The sequence below is a fragment of the Rhamphochromis sp. 'chilingali' genome (genome assembly GCF_963969265.1).
Source record: "Rhamphochromis sp. 'chilingali' genome assembly, chromosome: 20".
Taxonomy (NCBI): Eukaryota; Metazoa; Chordata; class Actinopteri; order Cichliformes; family Cichlidae; genus Rhamphochromis; species Rhamphochromis sp. 'chilingali'.
The window spans coordinates 32,351,346-32,367,925 of NC_137947.1; the positions used below are offsets into that span (position 1 = coordinate 32,351,346).

At 48.7% G+C, this 16,580-nt stretch overlaps 2 protein-coding genes across 8 annotated transcripts in view; one reads left to right on the forward strand and one right to left on the reverse strand.

The window, feature by feature from the left end:
• Positions 1-7,794, reverse strand: part of syndig1 (synapse differentiation inducing 1) — a 28,900-nt gene extending 21,106 nt beyond the window's left edge. The window contains exons 1-6 of one of the 6 annotated variants that reach the window (XM_080868347.1): positions 5,981-7,794; positions 5,376-5,416; positions 5,088-5,278; positions 4,896-4,952; positions 2,170-4,527; positions 512-1,146 (exon numbers count right to left, since the gene is read on the reverse strand). In XM_080868347.1, the coding sequence (XP_080724473.1) occupies positions 512-1,063 (552 nt within the window). In that variant the 5' untranslated portion in view covers positions 1,064-1,146; positions 2,170-4,527; positions 4,896-4,952; ... (1 more) ...; positions 5,376-5,416; positions 5,981-7,794. Of the gene's footprint in view, positions 1-511; positions 1,147-2,169; positions 5,279-5,375; positions 5,417-5,980 lie in introns of all 6 variants that reach the window. The other 5 variants (XM_080868345.1, XM_080868346.1, XM_080868348.1 and 2 more) reach the window with 5 other exon arrangements.
• Positions 5,796-16,580, forward strand: part of cul9 (cullin 9) — a 28,788-nt gene continuing 18,003 nt past the window's right edge. For both annotated transcript variants that reach the window (XM_080868343.1, XM_080868344.1), the window contains exons 1-7: positions 5,796-5,965; positions 7,879-8,574; positions 10,431-10,585; positions 10,682-11,287; positions 15,643-15,784; positions 15,856-16,046; positions 16,385-16,571. In XM_080868343.1, coding sequence (XP_080724469.1) covers positions 5,824-5,965; positions 7,879-8,574; positions 10,431-10,585; positions 10,682-11,287; positions 15,643-15,784; positions 15,856-16,046; positions 16,385-16,571 — 2,119 coding nt within the window. In that variant the 5' untranslated portion in view covers positions 5,796-5,823. The remainder of the gene's footprint in view (positions 5,966-7,878; positions 8,575-10,430; positions 10,586-10,681; positions 11,288-15,642; positions 15,785-15,855; positions 16,047-16,384; positions 16,572-16,580) is intronic.

A 16,580-nucleotide genomic window follows, 5' to 3' on the forward strand; every position in this document is an offset into this window, starting at 1 on the left:
ACCAAACCAAGCCTCACGAGCTGACTCACAGTGGCTCTCATGTCTGGTTCTTCCTCTGTTAGAGAAGATCTGACTGGACCACTAATCAATGTGGGAACTTTGTTAACATTGTTCCACTGTGATGCGGTTGTTGTTGTCATAGCAATGACTTTAAATGGCAAAAACATTGGTGTTTCAGCCATGCTTCCTTGGTGTGGTAGCACCCACGAGGAAGCCCGTTTTGACTACCGCAGAGACGTTTCACAGCAGCATCTAGTGGACATGAGAGGAACTGCAGTGCCTGTTTTCCCTCAGTGAATTTGTGTCGATGACACTTTTCAATCAGAACTAGAAAAAGAGTCCCGGCACTCGTTCTTCAGACCTCTGCCCTCACCTCGGGCTCAGGAGGCAGAGTGGGTCATCCACCAATCAGAAGGTCGGTGCTTGGATTTGGGGTTCTGAAGCCAGAGTTTTCCCCAACTCATCATCAGAGTGTGAGTGTGTGAACATGAGGTGAAAAGAGCTTATTTACCTCGAGCTCCTGGAAGTCGTCATCGTCGTCGATGTCATAGGACAGTGTGTGAATCTTTGCCTCCTCACCAGAAAACTCCAGATACTTCCCATCAGCAAACAGCAGCACCTCCTTTGTGGAGACGGTGGCGGCAGAAGAAGAGGAGGCTTCTGGTCCAAGTCCCTCTATGAAGGTGGTCTCACAGCAGTCGCCTCCCCCAGCCTCCCCCCAGGCCCGCAGCACACTCTCCGGGCACAGGAAGAGGCCGGGGGCCGGCCTGAGGCGAGGGTCTGGCACCCCATGCTGGGGCAGGAGAGTGCTGGGGTTCAGAAGCTGGGGAGGACCCCTGCTGTGCTCCTGCTGAGGGGAGGTGCTCACCACCACGTGACCCTGATACTGAGGAGCAGAGTACACTGACAGTAGCACCTCCCGAGGCTCCGCCCCCAGCCTGTGCGTGTTGATCAGGCCATTTTGTCTGCAGGCTTCTCCTCCTCCTCTCCGTGAGACTCTCCCAAGCCCGGAGGAGGTTTCAGGCTCTTCTCCTCGGCTCTCCTTGTTTCCTCCACCTTCCATCTCTCCTCAGAACTCGTTTCCTCCTCAAGGGGTCTCTCAGAGAGGTCAGAGGTCAAGGGTCAGGCATTGCATACTGAACTTTGCTGGAAAATAGAAAAAGAGAAGATAGAATAGAAAAGCCCATTGATGTCATTGTACTGGTGTTCCACACCAACTGTGACAGCAGGAATAAATACAAAATGAGATAGAGGCACACACTGGAGAACAACGCAGGAAGTGCAACGAAAGGCGCTGGTCCGTGTGTGACGGTCGCTCAGAACATGGCTCAGATTGGTGTGGCGAGTGGGCAGGGTAACAGTCCGAATAGCCCAGGGGAGCCTGGAGGTGTGGGACCTGACTGACCCAAGGCGTGGTGCAGAGGGTGGTGGGTCAAACAGGTAGTGGGCGGGGTCTGAGGGGTATGAAGGGATCTCTGTGAAACCGATCCAGGAAAAAGCACGAAGAGGCCTGTCCTGCTGTCCTCACAGCACGGACACATGCACCCGTGTGACGTGTGTTTGCAAACGTGGTGTGTGTGTCAGAGGATTCACCTGCTGAGCTGCATCCTGCATCCGATGAGATGCCTTGATAAACACCTGAGGTCCTTTTATGTTTTGGCAGGAAACCATCAGCAGGAGGACAATCTGACATACGGGGACATTTCTGCACTGCTGTGTTTGCTGCTTCATATTGGGACCAGATGATGGTCTGTTTGGAATATCTGGCGTCAGCAGCGTGTGTGAAACCTTAAACACCTGAAGCACCTGGTATATTAGAGCTCTAATAAAGGATTTTGTGCCTCGGCCCTCCCTCCCTACAGCCTTCAGATATTGTGGTGCTTCCTTGGCTGTGGTGTTGGAGGTGTTCCTGACGTTTTTGGGGTATTTGTGACTCTGTGAGCTGCGGCTCACATCAAATAATCCACAGCACATTAATAATAAAGCTCATCTTCAAAGCTGCGCCCACACCACCGACAGGCGCACGTGCATGGACAGCGCGCACACGCACGTGCACGGATGTTTACAGAAAAACCCTCATCGTAAACCCGAATACCGACACTCACCGGCTCTGACGTCAGCACGGTGATAGCCACACGCGCACACACACAAACACGCGCACATACTCACCTCCCAAGGTGAGACACGAGAGCCGTCCATCCATTCATCGTCCATCCATCTGCGCATCCAGGCGTGACAGCGACCCCCGCGGCCGTCCCGCAGCCGCGTTGGGTGCGCTCTGAGCGGGCTGAGAGGCGGCGGGTTCCCGATGCGAAGCTCCGTATTTCCAAAAAAGCCGTAAGAGGAGAGAGGCAGGCGGGCAGGCAGGTGTCCGTCTGCTCCGAGAATGATTCTCCTGCAGAGAGGAGGTGGAGAGGAGGAGGAGGAGGAGGAGGAGAGAAGAGGCATGTGCGCTGAATACAGAGGTGGTGTGTGTCAGCAGAGACTTCTTCCACAGGGTCCTAAAGCCCCTCACATCAAACATGACGAATCGAATAAATCGTCCTTGAAAACGTCCAGGTTTGGACTCCTGAAGTCAGACCTGCTGACCAATCGCAGGCTCCGCCTCTCCCGTGGGACATCTTTCTCAATGATCTAAAGAACATTTGAAGATATTTGCTCGGACTTAGAACTGGTTTTAGTTTGGAGTTGATCCTGATCTGCATCCAGGAATTTCTCAAAAAATTCAGAAATTCAATTAATGTTGAATTTTTGACATCTCCCTTTGTTTTTAGCTGGGAGACATCGTCCTGATGTTCTAATATTACAAACCGAATCTGTTCCAGATCTCCTTCACACTCAGTTCATGCATGTTTCCACAGTGATTACACTCACAGGCACCAGTACCCAGGAGGCCAGGCAGCTCCTGGAACAGGAGGAGGCTTCTGGACTGGAATGGGAACATCCGGGGTGCTTGGATATCTTTTTGGTCGTCAGGGAAGCCAGCCCTACGATTCTAACTATGGCTACGTTCACACTGCAGGTCTTAAAGCTCAAATCCGATTTTTTTGTCTACAAATAAAATGCGACAGCAAACACGCTCTAGTGTGAACCCTCAAAGCGGCCGCATGCGCAAACGAAGACGTCACACACAACGCGCTCTGTTTAGACCCAGAGCAACAGTATTCTTTGACTGATGGCCTTCATATAAAGTCTTGTTTCGGACTTTACGTTTCCCAATTTTGCTTTAAGTCATAAAGTTATTTTGTTATCTACATTTGGCCTAATAATGATCCTTATTGCTGTTTTAGAGGGGCGGTGCTTCAAAGGATAGCTGCAGATTATACAGTACAAATAAAATGTTCACGTTTCTCCAACGTTGTCTTCCCAACAGTCTCACTAACATCTATACTGGATGGCCAGGAATCTCGGGCGCTTCTCCAGCGCTGATAATTGGCGTCTGTCTTGTGTCAGTGACGTAAAAGACGGATTTAGTGCGACATGACCATCAAACAGCAGTCGCTTTCTAAAACATCAGATATGTGTCGGATTCAGGACCACATACGAAAGTGATCCAGATCGGATTTGTGCCGTTCACACTGTTAGACCATGATCGGATATGGGTCGCATAGGATCAAAAAAGACGGATTTGATGCACCTTCGCCTGCAGTGTGAACGTAGCTTTAGATGTCTCAACTCCACCTGCTGCTTTTCATGCAGAAAAAATCTTGTAGAGACTAAACAAAATATAAACGAGGGAAGAGTCAAGAGAGAGAATGTCAGGGTGAGATATTCCATCAGGCGTCATGGAAACAGGACATTTTAAAATGAACCACACTTTCTGTCATAAACACTTTTCAGACAGAGTACACCCACTAAAACTTCATCAGGTCCCATTAAACCTGGTATGAGTGATGGTTTGATTTCATCAGTGTGTCACATCACTGTAGACGAGGAGCTCACAGCTCGTCTGAGCGGTTTGCTTTTGTGCATCATGGACAAACATCTGTGCATCGGATCAGGTCATTGATGCATCTGATCAGGTCATCAGTGCATTGGATCAGGTCATCAATGCAGCCGATCAGGTCACCAATGCATCGGATCAGGTCATCAATGCAGCCGATCAGGTCACCAATGCATCGGATCAGGTCATCAATGCAGCCGATCAGCTGCTGCTGCCGAGCCCCGTACCTCCAGTGGAAGCACTGGGGACGGAGTCAGGTTTCCACGCAGTTGTTAATTCATTAACGTTGGTGTTATAGATCTTGGGTTGGATTTGAACTCTTGGGACCTGCTGAAACCCCGCCCAACTGCTGTTTGTGTGGGGTAGCCAATCAGAGATAAGCTGTGTGGAAAATGGGGAGGAGTTAAATATCTCGCTTCAGACAGAGGATGAACTGCAGAGAGGCCGGTGTCAGGTAAAGAAGGATTATTCTGAACAGGGACTCAAGCACAGCTGCTTTCAGAGAGTCCAGGAACAGACCACACCTCAGGAGGGAGGAGGTGACGGAGGGGAGATCAGGATGAAGCAGAGAATTTTGGAGGAGGCTGAGGAAAAAAACGTCAAACATCTGAGTGAGAAGAACTTGTCAAAGCAGAAGAATAAGCTCCAAACTAAATTCATGGATAGTAACCGAAACTAAACAGGATGTAGGGCGTGCTGTACGCAATGATGGAGTCCTCATTCCCTGTTATCCCGCTCCACCCACACCACCTTTTTTTTTTAAAGCAAGCAGGAGTGTTTTTGTGTGTTTTACTGTGTAAGATTTGTCCTCATGTTTAATATGAGCTGCACAAAAGGGAAGTGCTGAAGCAGCTTAAAGGTAAAAGTGCCTTCAGTGATCCACACATCACAACATCAGGTCACTCCTGCAGAGGGAAACATAAATCAGCACAAATGAAAAATGCTGCATCACCTTCACGCTCACTGGAGACCTGCACAGCTTCATCCACCTCACAGGTCCAGGGCAGATCTAACAGATGCAAAAAAAAAGAAAAAGATGCAGCACACCTCATGTCAGACCACACTCAGGGCCCACAGTCACACCCTCACGCTGAGGTCTGAATGTTGGAAACAAAATGAAAATCTGATTTTGTCTTGAATTTACTCATTTTTATCTTCACCACTCAAAATTCTTTAGAACCAAATTTCCAGCTGACTTCAAACTTCCTTTCCTGTTTTCATTCTTCGGTCAGTTCCTGCTGCAGTTCACAGATTAAACGTCAGCACCCCCTGCAGCTGTGGACGCTTTACTGCAGCACATACACCTGTGAGCCTCCAGGCGCTCCTCCCTGCAGACTGAGGGGAAAGCATCAGGTAGTGAAAAATGAAGAAAATACAAGAAATTAAAAACTGATATTTAATCTTCAATCAGTGTGAAATGGGATGCTCGTACATTGGAGGAGGACCCCGGGACAGGAGGAGTTACTGCCATGTCTGTAACTCAGAAAACAGAACACTTTTGTTTTTGGAGCTTTCCTCTCCAAACAGCAATAATAATATTAATGTGCAAGGGTTAGCCAGGCCCTTCCTCCATGTCACACTGAGTCCTTAACTTAATATATCTCACCTGTACCTGACCCTCTGCGGTTACACTGTTACTTACACCTGTCTGTTACACTTACCTATTTGTTGCACCTGTGTACCTGTTAGTTACACCTACACAGACCTCTCTGATGTTTTCGCCTTCCCTGTTGGACTCGTTGGGCTGATGTCTCACTGCCGTCCAGCGGGGTGCGCGCTGCTCATTTAATCGTAGTTTTGAACCCAGCGAAGAAGAAAAGTGTCGGCGCGTGCGTCCAAGAAGAGGCCGTTAGTGACGTTGTTCCTGTCACAGTGCGCAAATGCGCATCCAGGAGTGCGGAGCTCTGGCTGAGAGCGAGCAGAGCCACACCGGCGGGCTAAGAAACGAAACCTTAGGAAGGAAGCGAAAACAGCGCTCCAGGGGGGGCACTCAGAGCGGGGGGAAGGCCTGTGACGCAGTAGGTAAGCCGGACTTACCTGACACTCGGCTGGTCCTACGGGCCGGGCCGTGGATGCCCGCGGAACCGCTTTCCTGCCGGAGGCCCTCCGTTCACATCCACATAGCCCACCCTGAGCCGCCCTGAGAGCGGCGCACCAAACTCCATTCAGAAAACTGCTAATTCAGAACAAACGCTCTTCGGAGAGCAGAAACACGCGCAGTCCCGTCCGTGTCTGAGACGTGTGGCGAGCTTGTCGGTGGCGAGCTTCGGTTCGGCACTCTGATACGGCACGTTATCGCCACCAGGGCTCAGTCGGGAACTGTTGGCTCGTCCTCTGAAGTATGTCTGAGGTGACGATGATGCAGAGCGGCAGACTGGATGTAGACTTCATTATAACTTGTGTTTAAAAACGGGAAGTTGGAGGCGCCGAATTTACTAGAATATTCTATAGAGCAAAAGAGAGTGAGTGAGTTTGATCAGCGGGCGGTTTAAGGTTAAATCGAGCTTTTTTTACACGGGCTTTGGTGTGACATTTTGAGTGCTCGTCCATATGGCTCACCATGAGTAAAAGTTAGCTGGTTAGGTGTGATGGGTAGTTAGCTGGCAGGTTAACCAACAAAGCGTACCGCAGCTTTGACAAAGTGCGCACAAAGCGCAGATTTTTGCGGTTAAAGGTGAAACTAACTGCGGCAGCAAACTAGCCTTAGCAGCCTTAGCTTGTTGCGTTCAGATTAAAAAAAAAAATCAAGTGCCCGGCTAATTCCTGAATCTACAGGACTGTCAGTGAGCTAATGCAATGAAAAGTCACTTTGACTTCATTAATGACACTGCGCTAAAGGCAGGGCAGCGGCGAGCACGGGTGACTCCAGAAATTAGTCCCCTTCTTACCCAAGTTTTAGACATAGCCCGATGAAGCTAGCAGCCGTTGGAGCGCACGCTCAGCTGACAGCGGGGAGACGCACTGGGATCGTCCCAGGGCCGAAACGCAGCTGGAAACCAGCCGACTTTGTGCTTCCACCGAACTCCTGTCAGAAATCCACAAATTTTGCCCTGACATCAAACTAGCGTCACATCCGTTTTATTTCACACCAACATCCACTCGGAGTTGTGATCCTCTTAGAGGGATCTTCTCTATACCCAGCTCCAGTCACATCTGCAGAGTTCACCCCATCACCAAAGTCCAGTGAGTTTGATTTCTGCACATTCTTCAGAATCCAGTGAAAAATGTGCAGATGTGACCGCTGACATCACACTACAGTCACATGTATTACTTGTCTTTATGCCACAGCTCCATTCACTTTCTGGTCCTTTTAGTTATTTTCACGATTTTCTTTGGGTTGATCAACTTTTCTTTTTTTTCCTCTTTCTCAACAAAAACGGAGTTATACTTCAGGTGATGTCATTTTCTCGTGGCCTCCTGATGAAACTTTAGTCGGATTCTGGTTAATTTTAGTTTCTTTTTATGAGAAGTCATAGAAGACCTGCTGGTTGTACACTGTTTTAACTCTGACACCAAACTCCAGTTACATTTTTGATCATTTTAGAATACAATAAAACTCGGTGTGGTCTTGCATGACTTTATTCCCGCCACAAAAGTACAGTTAAAATTTGAGGCATTTCTCTTTGGGCCTGCATATTTTACTCTTTCACTTTCATTTCAGAAGTCCTCCTCCTTCACACACATGTTCAGTCAGAGTAATTGTTTTAAAGAGAGGACCTGAAAGAATAACGATTATAAAATCTGCAGATTTCTGACTGGAGTTTGGTTTGGAGATCATTGGTTGCCACTTTCCTCAAGCCAAAGTCCAGTCCCTTTTTTGGTCATTTTAGAACGTCTTGACATCAGAATGCAGTAAAGTAAGTTTACTGAAACATGAATAAGCGACCTTCTTTTCTTTGAATAACCACTTCTCCTTTTCTGGCTCCTCCCATCAGTGACCATGGTTGGCGAACGCCGCAATGGGAACCTGCTGGTCCAGCTCGGCCCGAAACTGCAGGCGTATCCCGAGGAGCTGATTCGCCAGCGACGCACCCACGACGGGCAGACGGAATACCTGATTCGCTGGTGCCTCGTCGCCATCGACGATGGCTCCACCTCTGGAGGCGGTGCCAGCGAAGCGGGCGGAACGGTCGGCGTCAGCTCCGGAGTGGGCGGGTCCGTGAGCGCCGTGTCTGGAGAAACCAAACCGGAAAACATCCTGATGTGGATGTCGACAGAGGACGTGTACGCCAACTGTCCCACACTGCTGGGCAAGAGGAAGATGGACTCCCAGCGTCCCCTGCAGCAGGAGAAGCAGCGTGGCGGTGAGGCTTCCGACTCGGGCATTTCAAGCGGCACAGAGTTCCCGTCCGACGTCACTTTTGACGAGGTGGAGCTGTCGGACATGAAGGAAGACGTGAAGAACCTGGTGTGCCGAGCCCGGAAGCAGATGGCCAAGAAGAGCGACTTCTCCATCAACATCATGCACACCATCCACGTGTTGAGCGCCTACGCCAGCATTGGCTCGCTTGTCGGTGTCTTTAAGGAGACGGGCGCGCTCAACCTGCTGATGGAGCTGCTGTGCAACAAGGAGACTCAGACGAGGCGAAGCGCCGGGAAGATGCTGCGCGCGCTTGCCTCGCATGACGCAGGTAAGCAGTCTTTAAACAGCGCTGTGATCGGACACAGGGTTTAGTTCCCCCCCGGTGGGCTGTGAGGATACTGCAGGCTTGTTTCAGAGTCCTCAGGTGGATTAGGCGCTGGTATTCTTTTACAGTCTCAGCGGTAGTTGGACAGAATTAACAGCTGGAGCTGCTGTGGGAGATAAAATCATCAGAATATTAAAAAAGGACCGACTGGGTCTTCTGTCTGTGTGACGGTCAGTTGTGTTTTAAGGTTTGGGGCGGCGCTCTGGAGTTTAAGTGATGAATGAAATGGGAAGTGAAGCGTGAGGAGCGATCAGAGTAATGACGTCTGTGTGCTCTGCGTCACAGCTGTTTGTGCTGAGTACGATCAGCTGATAGGCCAAGGCTACGCCGCCTCCTCCTCCCAACTTGCTCTAAAATGTGGCGTAAAATGTAAAACTTTGACCAGCTGACCAATCGGAGCAGAGGGATGTTTTTCAGTGGGTTTGGTGTCAGATACACGACAAGAGCTCGGCGAGGTCGGCGGCGTGCTCCAGTGCTGCATCAGTGTTTAGGTGTTGCTGATTGGTCAGCGTGTGAGAACGTTCAGCAGGAAACCGCGACAAAGATCGAGCTGCCGAGATCGTGAATCGGGAGAAGAAGCGTTTTCCAGCGGGGAGAATGTCCAATCAGAGGCGGTCATGATGTTGGGACTAAAGTTTTTAGTTTGTGAACCCTCAGACAGCCTGACATCACGTCACCGTGGCAACAGAAATGTTCAGCTGACTCGAGAAAAAACTGGGTAGGAAGTTCAGAGTACTGTGTCACCGCGGCCGGCCGTTTGAGGCGTGCAGGCCGAGATTAGCAGAATGATCAAAGACAGAAGCGTGAAGCTGACGTTAAGACGCCGAGATTGTGGTCGCCTTAAGATTTAGATCTGGACTTTGGAGAAGCCGCCTGAGCGTCGAGGGGTGATGACTCAAACCTTTAAACAGGCCTCAGGCAGGGATAGCAGCCATGTTTACACGCCACAAAGGCGTGGAGCAGTTTGATTCCTGCTTGGAGAAGCAACACTGCTCCTCACGTCTCTCCACGTCAGAGCTGGAGTCGGAGCAGAAGAAGAAAGTTTTCATGTTCTGAGAATCTCTGAACTCCCGTACTGATGGAGGAGGGAGTCCTGGCGTACCCTGCTCCCTCTGAAACAGTCGATGACATCAACGCCTGTCACATGATCAGTACTCTGATAGAACGGTGCTGATGATTAATAATCAATAAGCTGTGATCGTGCTCTCTCAGTAATCTTCTAATCACTGATGGTAATCGCAGCAGCGTGAAGCCGAGCAGTCACTGGAGCTTTTGACAAACTATTTTATCTCTGTCTACATCCGCCACGTTGAAGTGTGCGTCCTGTCACTTGTTACGGTCAGGGTCCAGAAACGCACTCGTCGGTGCAGGCAGCCAATCAGCAGCAGCTCCACACTCGGGCTAAAATGAGCGTTTTTATGAATGGACTCTGGTCCACATCTGTCTAAAGCTTTGATTCTTTCAGGCTTATTCTGTGTTCAGCTGCTCGACGTCTCTTAAAGCTCCGCCTCATTCGTTCGTCTTCACCTCAGAGCTGAGAGCTTTAAACGCTAACGCGGTTCGAGCCTGATGCCGCGTTTACTCTGACACGGTCTGAAAAAATCAGTTAATAAGTTGATCAGATGTTTTAAGCCCCTGTTAAACACTGCCTCCACCCTCCTGGCTCCTCCCCCTGCTGACAGTGTAAGTGGTTTAAAGTATAAATGTGTGCGTATGGGCCAATGCCTCCTGGAATGACTATTGATCTGTTATTGAGTAGTGTCAGGCGCTGAGGGCGTGTCCCGCCGTGTCGCCCGCAGGCAGCCGGGCGTATGTGCTACTGTCTCTGAGCCAGCAGGACGGCATCGAGCAACACATGGACTTCGATAACCGCTACACGCTGCTGGAGCTGTTCGCCGAGACCACGTCGTCCGAGGAGCACGGCATCTCCTTCGAGGGCATTCACCTGCCGCAGGTAAGACTAATTTCTTTATGTTGTCAGAGGTGCGCCTCTGTGGCTCCGCCCAGCAGGGGGCGCCGCTGCAGTAAACCTGCTTGACTGTGTGTTCAGATTCCCGGGAAGCTGCTCTTCTCCCTGGTGAAGCGTTACCTGTGCGTCACGTCTCTGATGGACAAGCTCAACACGGCGGGGGCGGAGTCAGGCTCTGAAAAGCTGGACACTTGCCCTTCTCCTGCCTCTTCCTCCAGCAGCTCCGCCCACCAGACGGAGCAGCTCCGTGTCCAGCGGGAGTTTGACTTCACCATGGCCATGGCCAACCTGATCTCGGAGCTGGTCCGAGTGATGGGCTGGGACCGTAACCGCCAACCGCTTGATGGCTCTGCCCACCTCACAGGAGTTGTGGTTAGCGGGGAGGATCAAGGGGAGGAGGCTTCCCGCCCTGTCCTCAGGTCCATTTTTCAGCCTCGATTCTGCGCCTCCCCTGTCATTCTAACCACCAGCTCCGGTGGCGCAGCCCCCGCCGCCACACCACCAAAGAAGAAAGCAAATGGTTTCAAAACGCGCTCGGACTTCACCTGCCGCTCCGCCTACGTGGAGTACGTCCAGGACAACCTGAAGAGCGGCATGATGGTCCGCATGCTGGAGGACTACGAGGAGGTGAGCGCCGGCGACGAAGGAGAGTTTCGCTACAGCAACGACGGCTCGCCACCTGTACAGGTGAGGAAACCCGTATAGGTCGGCTGAAGTAGGGGGTGGGGCTTCATCCAGGTGTAGAGGAAGATTTGGCTGTCAGTGTACAGGGTGGGCCATTTCTATGGATACAGCGTAATAACACGGGAATGGTTGGCGATATCAAAGTCCTGTTTGTGGCACATTAGTATATGTGAGGGGGCAAACTCCTCAAGATGGGCGGTGACTAGGGCTGCACGATTTTGCATAAAATGAGAATCACGATTTTTTTTTGGCTTAGAATTGAGATCACGATTCTCTCACGATTTTCTTTTCCAGTATAAATATTTATTGCACTTATTAACTGCACATCAACTTCGTAACAGTTGAGACTGAACATGAAAACAATAAATAAACATAAAAACAACAAATGTCTCACGTTTTGTTGTTGCCGCAAAATGTTGTACTGCTTGAAATTCCGTCTCCACCGTTGCTCGACGCTGCGTGTACAGAGCAGGTAGTGCAACAATAGACAAATAGTTGCGGGACGGCACTGTGTAGCGTTTGTCTAGGGTAGGGCTGGGTATCGTCACTGATTTCTAGAATCGATTCAATGCCGATTCACAAGGTCCCGAATCGATTTGTTCCACGATTCGATTTAATTCGATTTGAATCTTGGAAATTTTGACAGCCAGAAATATTATAATTCAGATCAGAACATTTACATATTTTTGTATCTATAAAAAGGAAGCTGACACACGCAAGACTTTATCCAAAGTGTGAGCATCACAGCAGAGGCCTTTGTGTCAAAGTAGCTGAAGATAAAACACAGAAAAACATGAAGGTGATTTTCCTGGCCTGGATTTTATAAAAATATTCTGCAGTACATCAAAAACAAAAGAAAACCATTAATCAACACATGAACATCACCTCTGACGTTACAGAGGTTTTATTAGAGACACGGCTAAGCGTTTTGCATTTTGCATAATTTTAAAAAGTTTAAATTTGTTCAGTATTGAACGGCAGAAATTAGGTTTTCTTTTTGGAAGTATATAAAACGGAAAAAAAAAACGTCGGCCGACAGCGCTGTATACAACGTAGACTTGTGCATAACAAGCAAGCGAATAATGAAGAAAACAGATTTTTAGACGGGAAACTGTTCTTGAAGTTGAAGTACAGAGAGAGAGAGAGAGAGAGCTGTGCATCGTGGTCGAAGCAAAACAGCAAAAGTCAGAGTGAATACATGACGATGTTTATGTGAAGCGTAGTTTGGATCTTCTTTTGCTGCTGGTTCGGTCAATATTGTTTGGAGAGAGATAAAACTAACAGCTTTAGAATCAGCGCATAAAGGGCGTGAACACAAAGCGCCGACCCGCCGACAGATGGCCTGTATTTATATAGCGCTTTTCTAGTCCCTAAGGACCCCAAAGCGCTTTACATATCCAGTCATCCACCCATTCACACACTGGTGATGGCAGCTACATTGTAGCCACAGCCACCCTGGGGCGCACTGACAGAGGTGAGGCTGCCGGACACTGGCGCCACCAGGCCCAGATCAGAATCAGCGAGCTGTCGGCTTCCAGCCCCGACTGTGAGAAAGGCGACATCTAACTGATTCTGATCCACGGGTTTTGTCTTTGTGCAGAATCCGTGTTCCTGCTCTCATTTACTGTCTTAGCTGTTTGGTGGTTGTTGAAATTTTGTGAGATTTCACCAGAAATTCTGGCATTTTGGGCAAAATAAATTTATATTAAAAAATCGATTCAGGATTTTAATGAATCAATTTTAAGTTATCCAAGCCAGAATCGATTTTAATCGATAAATCGATTATAAAAACCCACCCCTAGTCTAGGGTGTTGATCATTTTCCTAAATCCCTCGTTTTGCACAGTGTTGATGGGAGCCATATCTTTGGTCAGGTGATAAGTGATAGCCTCCGTAATTTCTTTGAGTTCGACGGGTATAGGGAAGCGCTGTATAAGGTTCCCGTTATTGATGTTTGGGTGGTTGACCGGGACGGATTTTCTCCTGTCACTTTCTCGTCATCCGTGACGTGCTCTCCGTTGTTTTTTTCCTGCTAATTTTAGCATCACACAGCACAGCTTCTGTATCACGTGGTATAAGGCTCCGCCCTTGTCATTTGTTGAGCAGGAAGAGTGAGCGCTTGTTTTCATGCAGAGTACGTCCCGGATCAAAATGCGGTACAATCGTCGTCTTTTTTTTTTTTTTTTTTTTTTTTTTTTTTAAATCGTTGTCATTTGGAAATGAGATCGCACATAAGTATGAATCGAGATCGCGATTTTCTAACGATTAATCATGCAGCCCTAGTGGTGACCATGGTGGCCATTTAGAAGTCGGCCATCTTGGATAACTTTTGCTTTTCCAATAGGAAGAGGGTCATGTGACACATCAAACTTATTGGTAATGTCACAAGAAAAACAATGGTGTGCTTGGTTTGAGTCCGACCCCTCTGTCTCGATCCCTTGCTCTGCTGTTTTTAACCAGTTTGAGCCTGTGACTCTTTCTTATTTAGAGGATGTGGTCGGCCACCTGAGGCCCACTGGTTCCCCAAATGATCCTGTCCCACCACAATTTTTTAAGGAGATTTTCCTAGCATAGGCCAGGCTGTTCTTACTGTTATGAACAGCAGTTTAATATCTGGTGTAGTCCCTGCTAATTTAAAGCATGCAGCAGTAGACGTAGAGCTTTTTATTGTCATTGTGCAATTTCTTGCACAGCGAAATTGGGTAGCTGAACCACAAAGGTGCTAAAGTAAGAAGAAGAGAAACCAATATACAACGAAGGCGGAAAATAAATAAATAAATAGTACAACCCTTGCTTAAGAAACCTGTCCTGGACCACACTGTGTTGGCTAACTACAGGCCTCTCTCTAAGTTGTCCTTTATGTCTAAAAATTGTACATTGCCAATTGATGGATTTTTTTTAAAGGAGAATGGTGTCCTAGAGGTCTTCCAATCAGGTTTTAAAAACGTTCATAGCACGGAGTCAGCACTCTTAAAGGATTTTAATGATATCCTCCTTTCCTGTGACTCTGGTAATCATGTTGTTCTTGTCTTTCTTGACCTAACAGCTGCCTTTGACACTGTAGACCACTGTAGCATTTTACTGTCTCGCTTGCACCATCTTGCAGGCATTCGTGGTACTGCCTTGAAATGGTTTAGGTCTTATCTTTCTGACAGAACTTTTAGTGTTAACCTTTCAGGGTATGAGTCCTCCTCTGCCGCCTTTCAGTCTGGGGTCCCGCAGGGCTCAATTTTAGGACCTCTGCTTTTTTTCATTATATTTACAGCCCCTGGGAACCATCCTCAGAAGGCATGGAATATCCTTCCACTGCTATTAAGCCACTTCTAGCATCTCTAGAAGACATTAAATCTTGGATGTCCCTAAACTTTCTAAGATGTAATTCAAGCAAAACTGAGGTGATTCTGTTTGGTCTCAGTGGACCTTGTGAACCCTCGTCTATTGATTTGAGACCCCTGGCAGAGTATTTTAAACCTGTTGTTACTAACCTGGGTTTTAAGATGGACAGTGATTTTAAATTAGACAGTCAAATTAGGGCTACTGTCAAGTCCAGTTTTTATTATTTAAGGCGTTTGGCAAAGATAAGACCTGTTTTATCCAGGCCGCATTTTGAAACGGTAATCCATGCTTTTATTCCATCTCGTTTGGATTACTGTAATGTGCTGTATTGTGGAGTTAGTCAGCGTCTTCTCTCTCGTCTGCAGCTGGTCCAAAATGCTGCTGCATGACTTTTAACCAGAACTCGTACAAGAGAGCACATAACTCCCATCATCGCTTTCACTCCATTGGCTGCCTGTATATCTTAGAGTTCATTTTAAAATTCTCATGTTTGTTTTTAAATGCTTAAACGGTCTTGCCCCAACTTACCTCTCTGAGCTTCTGCATCCTTACTCACCCCCAGGTCTCTCAGGTCAGCTGACAAGCTGCTCCTGGAGGTACCCAGGTCCAAGAGGAAGCTCAGAGGGGGCGGGGCCTTCTCTGCCCCAGCACATTAGAGAGGCCCCCTCACTGTCCACTTTTAAAACGCATCTTAAAACCCATTTTTACTCCTTGGCTTATGACACAGTCTGACCCTGATTTTATTGTTTTAAATGTCATTTTAATTTTTTTAATTTTTATTATTTTTCTTATTCTTTAACATGTTCAATGTATCATGTTTGGCATGTCAAGTGTTCAGCTGATCTGAAAGTGCTATATAAATAAATTGCTTGCTTGCTTAATGCTGTGAATACTTTCAGAATAAAAGCACTCTGAGTACACGGAGCTGCATCCACATTTCGTGCTCTTATTTTTGAGTTAGAAACTGCACTCGGATCAGCGTGAACCTGAGCCTGCTTCTGACCCGCTCTCTGCTGTGTTCAGGTGTACTGGAACTCCCTGTCCAGGACTTACTGGGTCCACTGGCACATGGTGGAGATCCTGGGGAGCGGCAGCAGCAGTCAGGCTGAGAAGGAGACACAGGAGAAGGCCTCCTCGCTGACAGAGACGCTCAAACTCTCAGCAGGTAAGAGCCGAGCACCGTCCGCTGCTCCTTTGCTTTCCTCCGCAGTCTGAGCACGTCTCTTCTTCTCTCAGTGAGCCAGACCTTCTTCTCGAAGCCTCCCGGCGGTCTCTACTCTCTACCCTACCTGTCCGAGGGTCTGAACACGGAGCCGGTCACTCTGAGCAGAGCAGAGTGGTGGGAGATCCTCTTCTTCATCAAGAAACTGGAGCCGAAGCAGCAGCAGGAGGTCAACGGCGTCCTGCTGCAGAGCCTCGACGACCAGGTAGGAGACCCCTTCGTCTTTGAGGTTTAAAGTCAGAGCGCGGGGAGGCGGATCATTGCGGTGAGAGGATCTGACCGTCAGCTGCCTGTGACGTAAGAGTGTCGCTAAATCACCTGATGTCCTTTGATAAGAGTCGCTGCGCGAGAAGCTGAAACTTTCTCTGAAAATAAAAATCAGTCTGCAGAGTTTATCGCAGCGACGGTGAGCGAGGGCGCCTCCCAGTCACATGGTACAACCTGAGCCTGAGGGCGGGATGGCGGCCGCCTGGCTTGTCTGCGGTGAAATGTGATCTGGGTTTGTGGTTTGAAAAGCCTGATTGTCACCACGTCTGTCCTCAGGAGGCGGAGCTGGACGACTCGTCTCTCATCGGCCTGTCGGTGCCCGGAGACGTGGCCAAGAAGCTGCTGCACTACCTGAAGCAGAAGCTGCCGTCGTCGTGCCTCGGCGACCTGCTGTGCTCCCACGCCTTCACCAAACATTACCTGAAGAGAGGCGGAGCCAGCCTAGAGGACGAAGAGCTGCTGGGTAAGAAAA